The following is a 15485-nucleotide window of genomic DNA, read 5'->3' as shown; positions in this document are numbered from 1 at the left end:
AGCTTCTACAAGACAGTAATCCAGCATGAAATGCAGCAGAAGATGAGGGTTGTTCCCAGGTCAGCTCTGTGTAAAATATAGGGCAAGTATAAAGAAAACAGCAAGGTTATAAAACATCATGGTAGCGCCAGAAAGACATCAAGGGGGATAGAAAACTTACAGCAAATGCCTGAAGGAAGCAGAGAAAGCTGCTGCCTGACTACCCTGTGATATCTTTGTAGGCAAAAAGCATTTGGCTGTTGAAATCCATCCCCTGATTAAACCTGTGTGCTTCCCAACCAGGGTGCCTCCAGCTGTTACAAAACTATAACGCACGGCATGCTGGATGTTGTAGTTTTCCAACAGCTGGAGGCACCCTGGTTGGGAAGCTCTAACTTAGCATTTGAATTTCAGCGGCGGTCCAGCCCCAGATCTGGAGGCGTGCATGATATGGTGCCGGACCACCGCTGTAGGTATCGATATATCTCAAATCGCCAAAATCGGGATATAATTGCAATATATCGTACAGCCCCAATTCATGGGTAAAAAGATAGAACTATAAAACTGCACCAAAACCAAAAACGTGCACAACAAACAAACGGTATACTCCATCTCTTAATATTTAATGTTAGATTTCTTCAATGCAACATAATTTCTTTTTTTATGAGTTTTTGGTAGAGGTTTTTTGTTTGTTTCTCTTTTTTTTTTATTTTTTATTTTTTTACCATTTAGGATTCTTAAAAAGAAAAAAAAAAAATTCAACCGACACTCACTATAAACAAAAATAATTATAGCAGAATAGGATTTTTTTTTTTTTTATTCATCATCAACTCCATTCTCTGCCAGAGGGGGCAAAAAAAAAAAACTAAAAAAAAAAAAAACTAAAAAAAAAAACAGAAAATAATAATAGAAAAAATAAAGTGTGTCCAGACCGGATCCCTTGCGGGATCACCTGGCGGAGAATCGGTTAGCCTATTGCACTTTGTGAAGAAAAATTTTTTTTTTGTTTTTTTTTATTCAAAAATAATAAAAAATATATATATATTTATATATAATTCATATTCTTTGCCTTGCCCCCACCTCTTGGAGAGTGGGGAAAGTTACGATGACGGTCTTTCTCTCGACTCCTTGTTACACGGGAGAACCTTGGGGGTGGACCCTCACGGCACCCCCCCCCTTTGGTTTTGGGCAGCAGCGGAGATGGTTTTGTTCCAGTCTGGCCGGGTTCCACTGAGCAGTTTGGGTCAGAAAGACAGCGCGTTTCAGCCCCCGGATGAGCTCGGTGTGACCAGCAGATTAACGGGATGCGATTTACATGTGACTTAGCGTACGGACACAATGGAAAGATAGGAAACAAACACGGATCTTATTGCACGTGGTGCCGGAGCGAGAGAGGAAAAAGTCACAACTGGTCGTGCGGTGGCGCCTTTGTCTGCGTGTGGTTTGCTCCCAGCCCTTGCTTGCTCTTTTGCTTTTTTGTTGCTGTTTGCTAAAGTTTTGGGTGGCAGCAAGGTCAATCAACGTACATCGGGGAGCTGGGGGTGGCTGGCATCTGATCCAGGATTTTAATGACGTAACTGGCCACGTCCACATATCGCTCTTCATACATCACGATGAAAGGATGTTTCTGGGGGGAAAGGAAAACGTGAACAGAAAAATACTGACCTCCCTACTGCCATCTTCTGAACCTACAAAGCCTCCTGCCCCTGAGGGTCCATCCAGATAAACAATGCAGACGCAGCGAGGCCTTGTGTATGTGTGTATAATAGAATATATATAGTTTCCCCATCATTCTGTCTTCAAAAGACAAAGGGGGAGATTTATCAAAACCTGCCCAGAAGAAAAGTTGCCCAGTTGCCCATAGCAACCAATCAGCTCGCTTCTTTCATTTTTAACAAGGCCTCTGCAAAATGAAAGAAGCGATCTCATTGGTTGCTATGGGCAACTGGGCAACTATTCCTTTGCACAGGTTTTGATAAATCTCCCTCAAAGTGAATTATTAAAAAAAGGAAAAGCTAAACATTTCACATGGACATATGGACGTGTTCAGACCCTTTGCTATGAAAAGTGATATTTAGCTCCGGCTCCTCCCATTTCTTTGTCTTGATCGGAGTCACCTGGGGTAAATTCAGCTGATTGGACAGGATTTGGGAAGATACAGCCCTGTCTATATAGGGTCTCACAGCTGACAATGAATATAAGCAAACATCAAACCATGAGGAAAAGAACTGCCTGTAGAGAGCAGAGACAGAATTGTCTGGGATAGGTGACAAAATCATTTCTGCTGCACTGAAAGTTCCAAAGAGAGCACAATAAATGAGTAAAGATTGGTAACATTCTGTGATGATGTGATTATGTGGGATTGAGGGAAGAATTATTGGGGACACAAGGGGCAACAGAACAAAAAGTGACAGAAGTAACTGGGGGCAACTTTCCAAATGCATTGTACATGGGTCATTCAATTACATCGCCGCTTCTCTCAAAAGCTGCCTAGTGGTTTACTCAATGAGACAGCCAATACTTTGCCCCAAAAAGTGCCAATCAGGTCACCCACACCTTCCCCACCAAATGCAACCAGTCAGATGGCAGCTATGGTGAAGCTGCACTCTACCATGCAACATGTCTGCACAGGTGACCTATGGACGAGCCCTGCCCAACGCAAAAAAAATTAAGAATAAATCTATGTTCCTGAAGATGGTTACTCACCAGAAGCTCTCTGTACTTTGGCCTCTTAGACTCGTCCTTTGTAAGGCTGGGAAAAAAAAAATTAAAAATGATTTAGAATAGTAAATCTAAAAAGGGTTAACACGGAGTCCAGAACATAATCATTCACAGCCTTTACCAGCAGATGGCAGCAATAGCTAGTACAAAACAAAAACAAAAAAACACTGGCCAGCAGATGGCAGTGAAGTCATATATAAAGATTTCACATTTCCTACAGTCGCTGTAAAAAAAAACTAAAAAACTTTTAGGGTCTATTCACACATACAGGATCCTGTGCATATTTGAAGCTGAAGATTTTAATGTAAATTAGTTCAAAATCCTGTGCATTAAAAACTGTGAATAGACACTCTGGGAACTTTTTATTGTTTAGTTTATTCTTTTTTATTATTTGATACTTAACATTTTGGATTTTATAAAAAAAAAAAAAAAAAAAAAAAAAAAAAAAAAGAGCATACTACAACTAGAGACCTGATATTCGTAATCACTTCCCATTTGGCGTAAGCAGCAGAAAGAATGCTCTTGGAGCACGTGCTGAACACACAGCGTACACTAAAAAGGGTTTCCTTGTAAAATAAAGTGTTAATGTTTTGGCCAGTATTAGAAAAACTTGTCTGATTTAGTCCTCAGAAAAACAGCACTACACCTGTTCAAAGGTTCTGTCTGGTACTGCAGTTCAGTCCTTTTCACTTTAAAAGATCTGAGCTGCAATACCTGAGGCAACTAGTGGAGGTGCACATTACTCCTAGTACAGATGGACATGAGCGGGTTGTGTTATGCGCAGGGAAGACAATCTGCGTTCTTCCTGATTAACCTCAATATTAGATCTCATCGCAACAGGGGCCAAAAAAACCTAATGAAAAAATGTTGACTTACCACAGGTTGACAAAGTTGATAAAACTGGGGGAGAACTCCCTCTCGTCAGAGTTGCTGAGCTGCGGGGGGTCTCCCTTTACCACCTGCGTCAACTGGTCAAAAACGCTGTTCCACTTGGGATACGGGAACCGGCCGGTCGCCAATTCATACTGAGTGGATGGAGAAGATGCCAATGAGTTAAACAAAGTTCTTGACATGTTGCAACTGTGGGGTGTCAGCCGGGGCGCACATAAATGTGTGGTGTGGAGGGTCCCCCCATAAGTGAACAGTCGCCATTAGGCTCTGGCCTTAAAAGGAACACTATCCACATATTCTGTGGGTCATTAAAGGGGTACTCCCACCCTAGACATCTTATGCCCTATCCGGAGGATAGGGGATAAGATGTCTGATCGCGGGGGACCCGCCGCTGGGGACCCCCGCATTATTGCTTGCGGCACCTACCCGTGTTCTCACCAGAACCGCTGGAGGGTCTGAGTCGCAACTCCGGGAAAAGAAGTCCGTGATGTCAGGACTCCGCCCCCGTGTGACGTCACGCCCGTCCCCCTCAATGCAAGTCTATGGGACGGCCGTCTCCCATAGACTTGCATTGAGGGGACGGGCGTGACGTCACACGGGGCGGAGTCCTGACGTTCAGCACTTCCGTTCCCGGAGTCGCGACTCAGACCCTCCAGCGGTTCCGGTGAGAACACAGGTGGGTGCCGCAAGCAATAATACGGGGGTCCCCAGCGGCGGGACCCCCCGCGATCAGACATCTTATCCCCTATCCTTTGGATAGGGGATAAGATGTCTAGGGTGGGAGTACCCCTTTAAACCTTCATTGTCTTATTCTCTGGCCCCACCCCTGAGGAGCTCCTGTGTGTTAACTAGCAACAGTTCACCCCCTAGGAGGAGAAGTTTCTCATATTTGGACCTAAAGACTTCTGAAAGAACATCCCTGTCACTTACAGACATGCGATAAGTTTTGATTGGACGGGGTCTTGATAGTCAAACCCCCACCAATCGCTAGATAGAGGGGGGGGGGGGGGGGGGAGAAGCATACAGCTAAACACTTCACTCCCCGGCTGGCTCAAGGAGAAGATTCCAAGTCTATGGCAGTATGCCTCCACCTGTTGCAAAACAACAAGCATGCATGGACAGCCTCTGTTGCAAAACTACAACTCCCAGTAGGCATGGACAGCAGCTGTTGCAAAACCACAACTTCCAGCATACCCGGACAGCCAACGGCTGTCTGGGCAAGCTGAGAGTTGTAGCTTAGCAACAGCTAAAGGCACACTGGTTGGGAAACACTGCTCTATTAAGATCACCCCCTGCAAAGTGAGGCGGTTAGGTATTTTCCTAGCTATAGCTAACAATCGGTGGGCGCTAAACTTTAGAACAGTGTTTCTCAATCAAAACATTATATATATTTTTTTATTTATATTTTATTTTTTTGGATGGACAGCACCACACATCAACAGGATGAGGGTGGACACTTTTTTATTGTTTTTCTCTAATCCCATTACCTGAATAATATAAACAATTATATAAATCCTTAATCCTGTAAATATTCAAGAAATATTCAGTAAATGTAACAATGAAAAGTTTCCACCTACCAACGTGATGCCGAGGCTCCACACATCCGAGCGCACGTCATATCCCTGTCTGGACGCACTGGGGTCTATCCTTTCCGGCTACCGAAAAATAAAATTAAAAATAAATTTATTTATTTAACACGTTTTACAAAGATTCCACAACATTACAGACCACTATAAAATCTCTACGTGCCATCTAAATGTTTCTCACTGGTGAGGGTTTGTTACAACTGCATCCAGTCACAATCCTCTGATCTGAATAGTCTAATGCATTTTATTTGTTAAGTTTACAGAGGATCGTTTAGACTAGATACAATAGTAACAAACCCTCAGCTATGAGAAGTATCAGGTCAAGATGGAGACCAAGAAGGATCTTTGACAATAAGGCAAACCACACAAAAAAAAGGAGACAAAATGGAAGCTGCAGAACATTTCGGTATACAGTAAGTGTTAGCTCTCTATCAGTAGAACTACAAGTCTCAGCATAAGATTACCATTACATATGCAAGCTCCTAAAAAGGAAAAGAAATGTGAATGAAGTCCTGGGAAGTGACAGCGCCCCCCCACCCGCTCAGAGTAAGCGTGTAGTAATGACATCGCTCCTTGGCTGCGCTCCAGGTGAAGCCGCAGGATTCCTCCCGTGTTTCATCTAGTTTATTTTTTTCTGAGAGGAACATGCTGGAAGTATGTGTGAGGACACGGCTCTGCTATGTGTGCGGGGGCGGCAACACTCAACCGCAAACTGGGTCAAACTCCAGTTACTCAACAATTACAGCACAAGGATGTGGACTGTGTGCTCCTGCTGTCACAGCCAGAGCTGCATTCAAAATTCTGCTGCCGTCACACAGGGGAATGAATGCAGCGTGTCCCTGGGGTTCTCAGCAGAACAGCGAATGCAGCTCTGAATGAGAATGGAGACCATATTAAAAAGGATACTGCAGTGATGATTTAGGGTTACACTCCCCATTCTTCACAGGAGGGGGGGGGATGATGGACAGCTGAGAAAAAGGTGAGAATGTGGGCATCACAAAATCAGAGCAGCAGAGGGGTCACAGGCCTCACATGGAGGGGAACAGTTGAGGGTACAGGCCTCACATGGAGGGAGAACAGTTGAGGGTACAGGCCTCACATGGAGGGAGAACAGTTGAGGGTACAGGCCTCACATGGAGGGAGAACAGTTGAGGGTACAGGCCTCACATGGAGGGAGAACAGTTGAGGGTACAGGCCTCACATGGAGGGGGAACAGTTGAGGGTACAGGCCTCACATGGAGGGGGAACAGTTGAGGGTACAGGCCTCACATGGAGGGGGAACAGTTGAGGGTACAGGCCTCACATGGAGGGGGAACAGTTGAGGGTACAGGCCTCACATGGAGGGAGAACAGTTGAGGGTACAGGCCTCACATGGAGGGAGAACAGTTGAGGGTACAGGCCTCACATGGAGGGAGAACAGTTGAGGGTACAGGCCTCACATGGAGGGAGAACAGTTGAGGGTACAGGCCTCACATGGAGGGAGAACAGTTGAGGGTACAGGCCTCACATGGAGGGAGAACAGTTGAGGGTACAGGCCTCACATGGAGGGAGAACAGTTGAGGGTACAGGCCTCACATGGAGGGAGAACAGTTGAGGGTACAGGCCTCACATGGAGGGAGAACAGTTGAGGGTACAGGCCTCACATGGAGGGAGAACAGTTGAGGATACAGGCCTCACATGGAGGGAGAACAATTAAGGGGAACAGGCCTCACATGAGGGGGGGGGGGGCAGCTAGGGGAACAGACCTCACATGGAGAGGGAATGGTTAAGGTTGTAGGCATCACATAAAATTAGGCCTAATCGGGGTCTCAGCAGGTCACAGCCGATTGTTATTGAAACCCAATTTGTTAAATAATGCAGACAAGCCTGGACCATCCATGAGGGTGCTGGAACAAGCAGGATTATCCTTTGGATCATGGTTGAACCATGGGGTCATTGTGTTGCCTCCCCATCAGCTTATAAGGTTCCTCCTGAGACTGGTGAAAGGTCATCTCAATCTGAGCTCAGCACTTGTAAGGAAGACATTCCAGATCAGCAAGAATTCCAGGCACCCAATACACATCCACAGTAAGGCCTGAGACCCTGGAGCGGTGACTAAGCTCCATCACAGGAACGCCGCTCCGTGTCGTCACCAAATTCTTCACTTGTTTCGGCTGGGAAAATACCTCGGCTTACTCACTCGGAAGCTTCAGGAGGAGGAGGAGGAGGGGGAGGTGAATGATGTTATAATCGTGTAAAGGGGCTATAAATAGGAGATGACATCACTTGGGCCACTGCCCGTGTTACGCGGGTTCATTTCAAGCTTAGCTCATGTCTACACTTAAATAACCCAGGAGCATCTCCAGAATGTGGTAAACAGACAAACTCTACAAGGAGAATCCACGTGTATTGTCGCCATATACCCTCCGTGCACTATTATATTACATCATCATCAACAGGTATATAAAATAAACATCAGACAACGCAGAAAGATAACAGTCAATATAAAACATATAATTCTGAATAAACAGGTGCTATATGCCATTACATCATGCAAGAGCAAATCTTTGTAAAATTGCACAACTTGATGTCACATGACTTAACTATAGTTGCAATTTTGCTGCTTAACCCCTTAAGGACCAAGCCCATTTTAACCTTAACCCCTTAAGGACCGAGCGTTTTTCTGTTTTTTTTGCACTTTCGTTTTTTTCTCCTTACCTTTTAAAAATCATAACCCTTTCCATTTTGCACCTAAAAATCCATATGATGGCTTATTTTTTGCACCACCAATTCTACTTTAAGGAAATCAGTCATTTTACCCAAAAATCTATGTCGAAACAGAAAAAAAAAATTTAAAGAAAAAAAACACAATTTTGTAAATTTTGGGGGCTTCCGTTTCTACGCCGTACATTTTTCGGTAAAAATGACTTCTTTATTCTGTAGGTCCATACGATCAAAAGGATACCCTACTTATATAGGTTTGATTTTCTCGTACTTTTGGAAAAAATCATAGCTACACGCACGAAAATTTATACATTTAAAATTGTCCTCTTCTGACAACTATAACTTTTTTATTTTTCCGCATATGGGGCGGTATGAGAGCAAATTTTTTGCGCCGTGATCTGAAGTTTTAATCAGTACCATTTTTGTTCTGATTGGACTTTATGATCACTTTTTATTCCTTTTTTTTTATGGTATGAAAAGTGACAAAAAAATACGCTGTTTTGGAATTTGGAATTTTGCGCGTACACCATTGACTGTGAGGTTTAATTTACAATATATTTTTATAGTTCTGACATTTACGCACGTAGGGAGGAAATTTAAAGGAAAACCACAATTTTGCACATTTTGGAAGGTTTCGTTTTCACACTGTACACTTTACGGTAGAAATTACATGTGTTCTTTATTCTGTGGGTCAATACGATTAAAATGATACCCATGGCTAGATACTTGTATATTTTTGTACCGCTTAAAAAAATAAAAAAATCTAAAACTTTTTGTACAAAATCAGTAATCTAAAACTGCCCTATTTTGACCACCTATAACTTTTTCATTTTTCCGTATATATGGCGGTATGGGGGCTCATTTTTTGCGCCATCATCTGTACTTTTTATCTATACCAAATTTGCATATATAAATCTTAGAAAAATTTTTATTAATTATTTTTGGAATAAAATGTGACAAAAAAAGCAGCATTTTTGGACTTTATTTTTTACGTTTACGCGGTTCACCATACGGGATCATTAACATTAAATTTTGATAGTTCGGACATTTACGCATGCGGCGATACCAAATATGTTTAAAAAAGTAAAAATAAATGTTCATGCTTTTTGGGGATAAAATGGGAAAAACGGACAATTTGCATTTTTATTGGGGGAGGGGATTTTTCTTTTTTTTTACCTCTTATATTTTAACGATCGAATAATCTGCCGATTCGTAGTCTGGGTCCCGGCTGTGATAAAATTGCTGCAGGCGCGCGGTCAGACGCTAGTCCGCACTGCCGCAGCCTCTGTTCAGTTAGTCTAGTCCCTGTCCCCCCCTCTGCTACCCACTTCTCACGAATCACGTGTGCGGCTGCTTCTCTGAACTCCTCTCCTCCCCTCCCCTGCTGCTTGTGGACGCTCTACATTTATGGAGCCTCAGCCTGCCATGGAGGACTCCGTACTACTGCCGCCGGTAGGACAGTTTCCTGCAGTTTAATGCGCCCTGCCCATTACTGCCTTATTGCTTTTGACACACACATTGGGGGGGGGGGGGGGGGGGGGTATCTGCAGAATATTGCACCCTAGTGTCATCTACATACACTGGTATGCAATGCTCTGCACATACCCCCATGTGTATAGTAGTGTAAGTGTGTACTACATGCACACTGCTATACACATGGTAGTATATGCAGAGCATTGCACCCTTGTGTCTGTACTACAGACACAAGTATGCAACGCTCTGCATATACCCATATGTGTATATCGGTAAGAAGTGCACACCGCTTTACCCGTGGGGGTTTGTGCAGAGCATTCCACCCTTGTGTCTGTAGTACAGACACAAGAGTGCAATGCTCTGCACATACCCCCATGGGTAAAACTGTGTGTATGTAGTACATATACACTGCTATACACATGGGGGGAGGGTGCAGAGCATTGCATCCTAGTCTCTGTACTAAAACCGCCACCCAATAAAAATTAGCTCCACCTTTACCTATTGCTATACAAAAATCGTTGTTTGGTCACATCACATGCTAGAATACTTTTAATATGGCCATTGTACATAATTCTTCAAGTAGAATCAGCTGCACCCCTTATTTTGGCATTTTGACGTTTGTTTTCGATTAATCGATAAAATAATCGACAACTAATTGATTATTAAAATAATTGTGAGCTGCAGCCCTACTGTTCAGTGCTAGGCATAGTGCATCAGTATTATCGGTGATCTTCTGCTCTGGTCTGCTCGGTCTCAGACCAGAGCAGGAGATGCCGGGAGACAGACAGAGGCAGGTGAGGGGACCTCCGTCCGCCATTACAGATGAATGGATCGCCGAGGCAGCGCTGCGGGCAATCCAGTCATCTATTTTAACATGCACATTGCAGCAATCTGTACTGATCACGGCATCTGAGGGGTTAATGGCGGACATCCACGCGATCGCAGATGTCGGCCACTACCGGCGGGTCCCCAGCTGCTGATAGCAGCCGGAACCTGCCGTGTATGACGTAAATGTACGTCCTGGTGCGCTAAGTACCGCAAACCAGGACGTACATTTACGTCCGTGGTCGTTAAGGGGTTAAAATAAAATTACTGTAAAGTCTCAAGCAGGTCTCATCGCTCGCAAAGTGCATTGAGGTCATTGATGACAAAACCGCACGTGACCAAAAATGCACTAATTTGCAATTTGGATGATACTGTGATCTTCAGTTCACATGACCAGAGTTGTGTAGCCTTTGCCATAATGACTCCCCAGTACAAATCGGTGGAGTAGTTCATAAGTGATACAGTGAGGGGTTAACACCACAGCTCCAGACATCAGCTCCTATTTTTACTTGGATAGGAAGTCCTGGCCTCGGAGCGGCTGCATTCCTCGCAGCTGACTTCATCCTGGGAATGACCCAACACGTTTCGAGTGACGTGGAGACATGCCGGGGATCCGACGCCTGCATTTAAATGCCAAACTTGGCTCGGAAAAAGAGAGATACCAGATGCCGGAGCATAACCGCGTACGAGCGCAAAAATAAACACTGCACAGGTGCCCTTAAAGGGCCAGTAATGGTTTATCTTCTGGTTTAATTATCCTATCAATTGCCAGACTCGTCTTGTCCATTATATTATAGGACCGTTTGGGTCACTTACCGCCATATAGGGCCGGCAGCCAGCATCTCTGGTCTTGGCGATGGAGTCCACAAGTTGCCCGCTAATACCAAAGTCACAGAGCTTAATATTACCATTTCTGTCCAGAAGAATATTAGAAGGTTTGATATCTGTAATACAGAGAGAACAAGAGCCTATAGTTACCAGATGAGTCCAATAACAACCAGCAGAATGAGCGCAGCTCTGGAGTATAATACAGGATATAACTCAGGATCAGTACAGGATAAGTAATGTAATGTATGTACACAGTGACCTCACCAGCAGAATAGTGAGTACAGCTCTGGAGTATAATACAGGATATAACTCAGGATCAGTACAGGATAAGTAATGTAATGTATGTACACAGTGACCTCACCAGCAGAATAGTGAGTATAGCTCTGGAGTATAATACAGGATATAAGTGGAGATCACTGTGTACATACATTACATTACTTATCCTGTACTGATCCTGAGTTATATCCTGTATTATACCCCAGAGCTGTACTCACTATTCTGCTGGTGAGATCACTGTGTACATACATTACATTACTTATCCTGTACTGATCCTGAGTTATATCCTGTATTATACCCCAGAGCTGTACTCACTATTCTGCTGGTGAGATCACTGTGTACATACATTACATTACTTATCCTGTACTGATCCTACCAGCAGAATAGTGAGTACAGCTCAGGATCAGTACAGGAGAAGTAATGTAATGTATGTACACAGTGACCTCACCAGCAGAATAGTGAGTACAGCTCTGGAGTATAATACACGATATAAATCAGGATCTGTACAGGATAAGTAATGTATGTACACAGTGACCTCACCAGCAGAATAGTGAGTGCAGCTCTGGAGTATCATACAGGATATAACTCAGGATCAGTACAGGATAAGTAATGTAATATATATATACACAGTGACCTCACCAGCAGAATAGTGAGTACAGCTCTGGAGTATAATACAGGATATAACTCAGGATCAGTACAGGATAAGTAATGTAATGTATGTACACCGTGATCTCACCAGCAGAATAGTGAGTACAGCTCTGGAGTATAATACAGGATATAACTCAGGATCAGTAATGTAGTCATCATCTGCAGGACATTTCTTACCTCTGTGAATGATTTTCAAGTTTTCCTTTAAGTGGTTTAGCGCCTTCACAGTCTAGAAGAGAAGGAGAATCTTATGACCGTCAGGACACAGACCTCTCCGCAGCCACATCATAAAATCAGGAATTACATGACCAAAATAAAAGACAAAACCGTATACTCACAGCTAAAGTAATTTTTCCTAAAATCTCCTCTGGAATAACGTCATCTAATGAACTATATACATATTTGTAAAACTTGTCGAACGAGGTAGCCATGAGCTCCATACAAATCCAGCAGTCTCCCTGCCAAAGGATGAAAAGCTCCATTAAGGCAACAAGTAGGAGAAGATGAAGAATCAGGCGAATTGCATTCACACAGCGTAAAATTTACTGCCATATGTCATTTTACGAGCGCATTTTCAGCATAAATTATTAAGATGGCATCTGCAGGCGAAAATGCAGGCACAACACTAAATATGGCAATAAATTTTACACTGTGTGAACATCGCCTCAACGCAAAACAAAATCCCCTCCACCGCGTCCATTAAACAATATAAAAAAGATAAAACTAGAAGAATACAGATATCCAAAAACAACAAGAAAAACACTGGCTCTCATTTATCAGAACGGTCTGTTGCCAATAGCAACCAGAGCTCAGCTTTCATTTCTTAAAAGGAGTACTCTGGTGCAGAGTATTCCTGCCCGGGCTGCAAAAAAATTGAAAGTAAACCATCTCTCACCTACCTGGGTTCCCGCGAAGCGCCACTACAGCTGATCGGTCCTCCGCTCCATCTCCTTCATACTTCCGTGTGAACGAAGCGTCACATGGCGCTCAGCCTATTATGGGCCACCGCGATGTTCATCGGCCCATAATAGGCTAAGCGCCATGTGACGCTTCGTTCACACGGAAGTATGAAGGAGATGGAGCGGAGGACAGATTAGCTGTAGTGGCGCTCCGCGGGAACCCAGGAAGGTGAGAGATGGTTTACTTTCAATTTTTTTGCAGGACGGAGCAGGAATACTCTGCACCAGAGGACTCCTTTAAGTGGCTCTAATAAAATAAAAGCAGAGATCTGGTTGCTAGTGGCAACACAAAAATGGGCTCCTACAGGTCACTAGGGACAACACAAGAGCAGGGTGCTCACTGGTCATTAAAGGCAATGCAGGAAGACTGTGTACCCATTGGTCGTTAGGGGCAACACAAACACTGTGCTGCCATTGGTCACTAGGGCAGCGTTTACCAACTGGGGTGGCTCCAGCTGTTACAAAACGTCAACTCCCAGCATGCCCGGACAGTCTTTGGCTGTTTAGGCATGCTGAGAGTTGTCAGTTTTCAACAGCTGAAGGCACCCTGGCAGAAAAACAGTGCACTAGGGCCTACACATGAAAGTGACACTCCCATTGATCGCTAGGGACAACACATAGAAGCTGCACTCCCATTGGTAGCTAGGGGCAACATGTTAAAGCTGCACTCCTATTGGTCTTTAGGGGATACAGGTTAAAGCTGCACTCCTATTGGTCGTTAGGGACAACAAGTGAAAGCTGCACTCCTATTGGCCACTAGTGATGATACATGAAAGCAGCACTCCCATTAGTCTCCAGGGGTGACACAGGAGCTGCTCTCCCATTGGTCGCTAAGGACAACAAGTGAAAGCTGCACTCCATTGGTCTCCAGGGGCGACACAGAAGCTGCTCTCCCATTGGTTGCTAGGGGCAATACACAGAAGCTGCTCTCCCATTGGTCGCTAGGGGCAATACACAGAAGCTGTTCTCCCATTGGTCGCTAGGGGCAACACACAGAAGCTGCTCTCCCATTGGTCGCGCCTCCCGTCAATACACCCACCTCTCTGAATAGCGCCCCATAAAACTGCACAATATATGGACAATCGCTGCTCCTCATCACCACGTCCAGATCCATCAGAAGTTGTTTCTGTTCCTTCTCATCCACTGTTGATCGAATTCGCTGAAAAAATAAATAAATAAATATAAAAAATAATTGTACATTTCACCACAAATGCTACGTGATCGCCTTCCGATACACAATAGATTTCTACAATGGGCAACATCAAGAACTGAGGCGGCAGCGGCGGCCATGCCCCATTAGTGGGGTCACCATTTTTTAAGCTTGTAAAGAATTTTCCTTAAGAAACTGCAGGTTTTATTTAGCAACTATTGAGAAAAAGCAAAAATATATATAGAAAATGAGAAAGAAAAATATATATATATATACCTTGACGGCCATTATCTGCCCACTGGGATTGTGACTCATTTTATTGACGGACCCGTAGGCGCCTCGCCCGATCTCGCCCAGGTCCTTCAGGTCCTCAGCTGTGAAGTCCCAATGCTGCTCCGGAGAAAGCTTCAACTTTCCTGAGGACTCGATGCTGTGTGTCCGTAATCGCTCTCTAATTTGGGGCGGGGGGGATGTGAAGAGAAGAAAATACAATAAAAGCTACAAAAAATAAAATACTTTTACGTAAAAAACGCAGCATTTGATCGAATCTGATTATATTGGTGGGATAAGCAAACCATCTAATGCAGTAGTATCCAAAATTATTTGCCTCCAGATGTTGCAAAACTACAACTCCAGGCATGCTGGGAGTTGTAGTTTGGCAACAGATGGAGGTCCTCGTTGTGGATCTAATGTGTATTGAGGGGAGAGAAGGATAGGACATGTTTGATTTCACCTGTCCAAGCTGCCACCAGGAGTCTGGCAGTGACTCTCTATTCAGAATCCATGCACACTCAAGCATGCCGAGCATGCAGATGTATGAGGGGGATGGGAATGAAAGATGTTAGCTGAAAAGGGGTTCAATGGACAGATATGTGCACGGAATTCCAATATGGATTTGTTTCAACGCATTGCCGAAAACAACAGTCTGGGCGGGACATAGGAGTCTGGCAGTGGCTCTCTCCTCTCCCTACTCAGAAAACATGTATGATCGGCTGAGTTGAGAGTGCATTAGAATGGGGGAGATGGTTGGTTGGCCATCGGCTATCTTATGTCCAGTCAACTTAACCCTAATGTCCAGAAACTATTTCACACAAAAAGCCCCCTCCCCGAGAAGACAAGGATAGAAAAAGCCCTTTAAAGAAAAAAAAAAAAAAGAAAAACACACAACACAAAATAAACCTAAAATGTAAATAGACACTTTACTCCATAACCCCCCCCCCCCCCCAATATCAAGGTAAAAATAAAAAACAAACTATATATAATTATAGATTTTATATACACACATGCGATACAATATATATCTCTTACATATACTTACACTATATATATATTTATATACACACACTATATGACACGCACAATATATATTATATATACACACACACATACATTTATTTATTTTTTTTGTAGTTTTTGAGTAGTGTATATGGATATAATATATATCAA

General features: G+C 43.7%; 2 protein-coding genes across 3 annotated transcripts in view; one reads left to right on the top strand and one right to left on the bottom strand.

Annotated features, from left to right (window-relative positions):
- TMEM220 (transmembrane protein 220) overlaps positions 1–15485 on the top strand; it is a 108687-nt gene that overhangs the window by 1629 nt on the left and 91573 nt on the right. The window lies entirely within an intron of this gene.
- The window catches only part of MAP2K4 (mitogen-activated protein kinase kinase 4), a 31127-nt gene continuing 16317 nt past the window's right edge, over positions 676–15485 (bottom strand). For both annotated transcript variants that reach the window (XM_056549489.1, XM_056549490.1), the window contains 9 exons: positions 14316–14490; positions 13929–14048; positions 12269–12388; positions 12108–12159; positions 10995–11122; positions 5169–5246; positions 3577–3725; positions 2686–2731; positions 676–1606 (listed from right to left, as the gene is read on the bottom strand). In XM_056549489.1, coding sequence (XP_056405464.1) covers positions 1493–1606; positions 2686–2731; positions 3577–3725; positions 5169–5246; positions 10995–11122; positions 12108–12159; positions 12269–12388; positions 13929–14048; positions 14316–14490 — 982 coding nt within the window. In that variant the 3' untranslated portion in view covers positions 676–1492. The remainder of the gene's footprint in view (positions 1607–2685; positions 2732–3576; positions 3726–5168; positions 5247–10994; positions 11123–12107; positions 12160–12268; positions 12389–13928; positions 14049–14315; positions 14491–15485) is intronic.

This window comes from Hyla sarda, chromosome 13, assembly GCF_029499605.1.
Source record: "Hyla sarda isolate aHylSar1 chromosome 13, aHylSar1.hap1, whole genome shotgun sequence".
Lineage (NCBI taxonomy): Eukaryota > Metazoa > Chordata > Amphibia > Anura > Hylidae > Hyla > Hyla sarda.
This window is presented reverse-complemented; position numbering and strand designations above follow the sequence as displayed.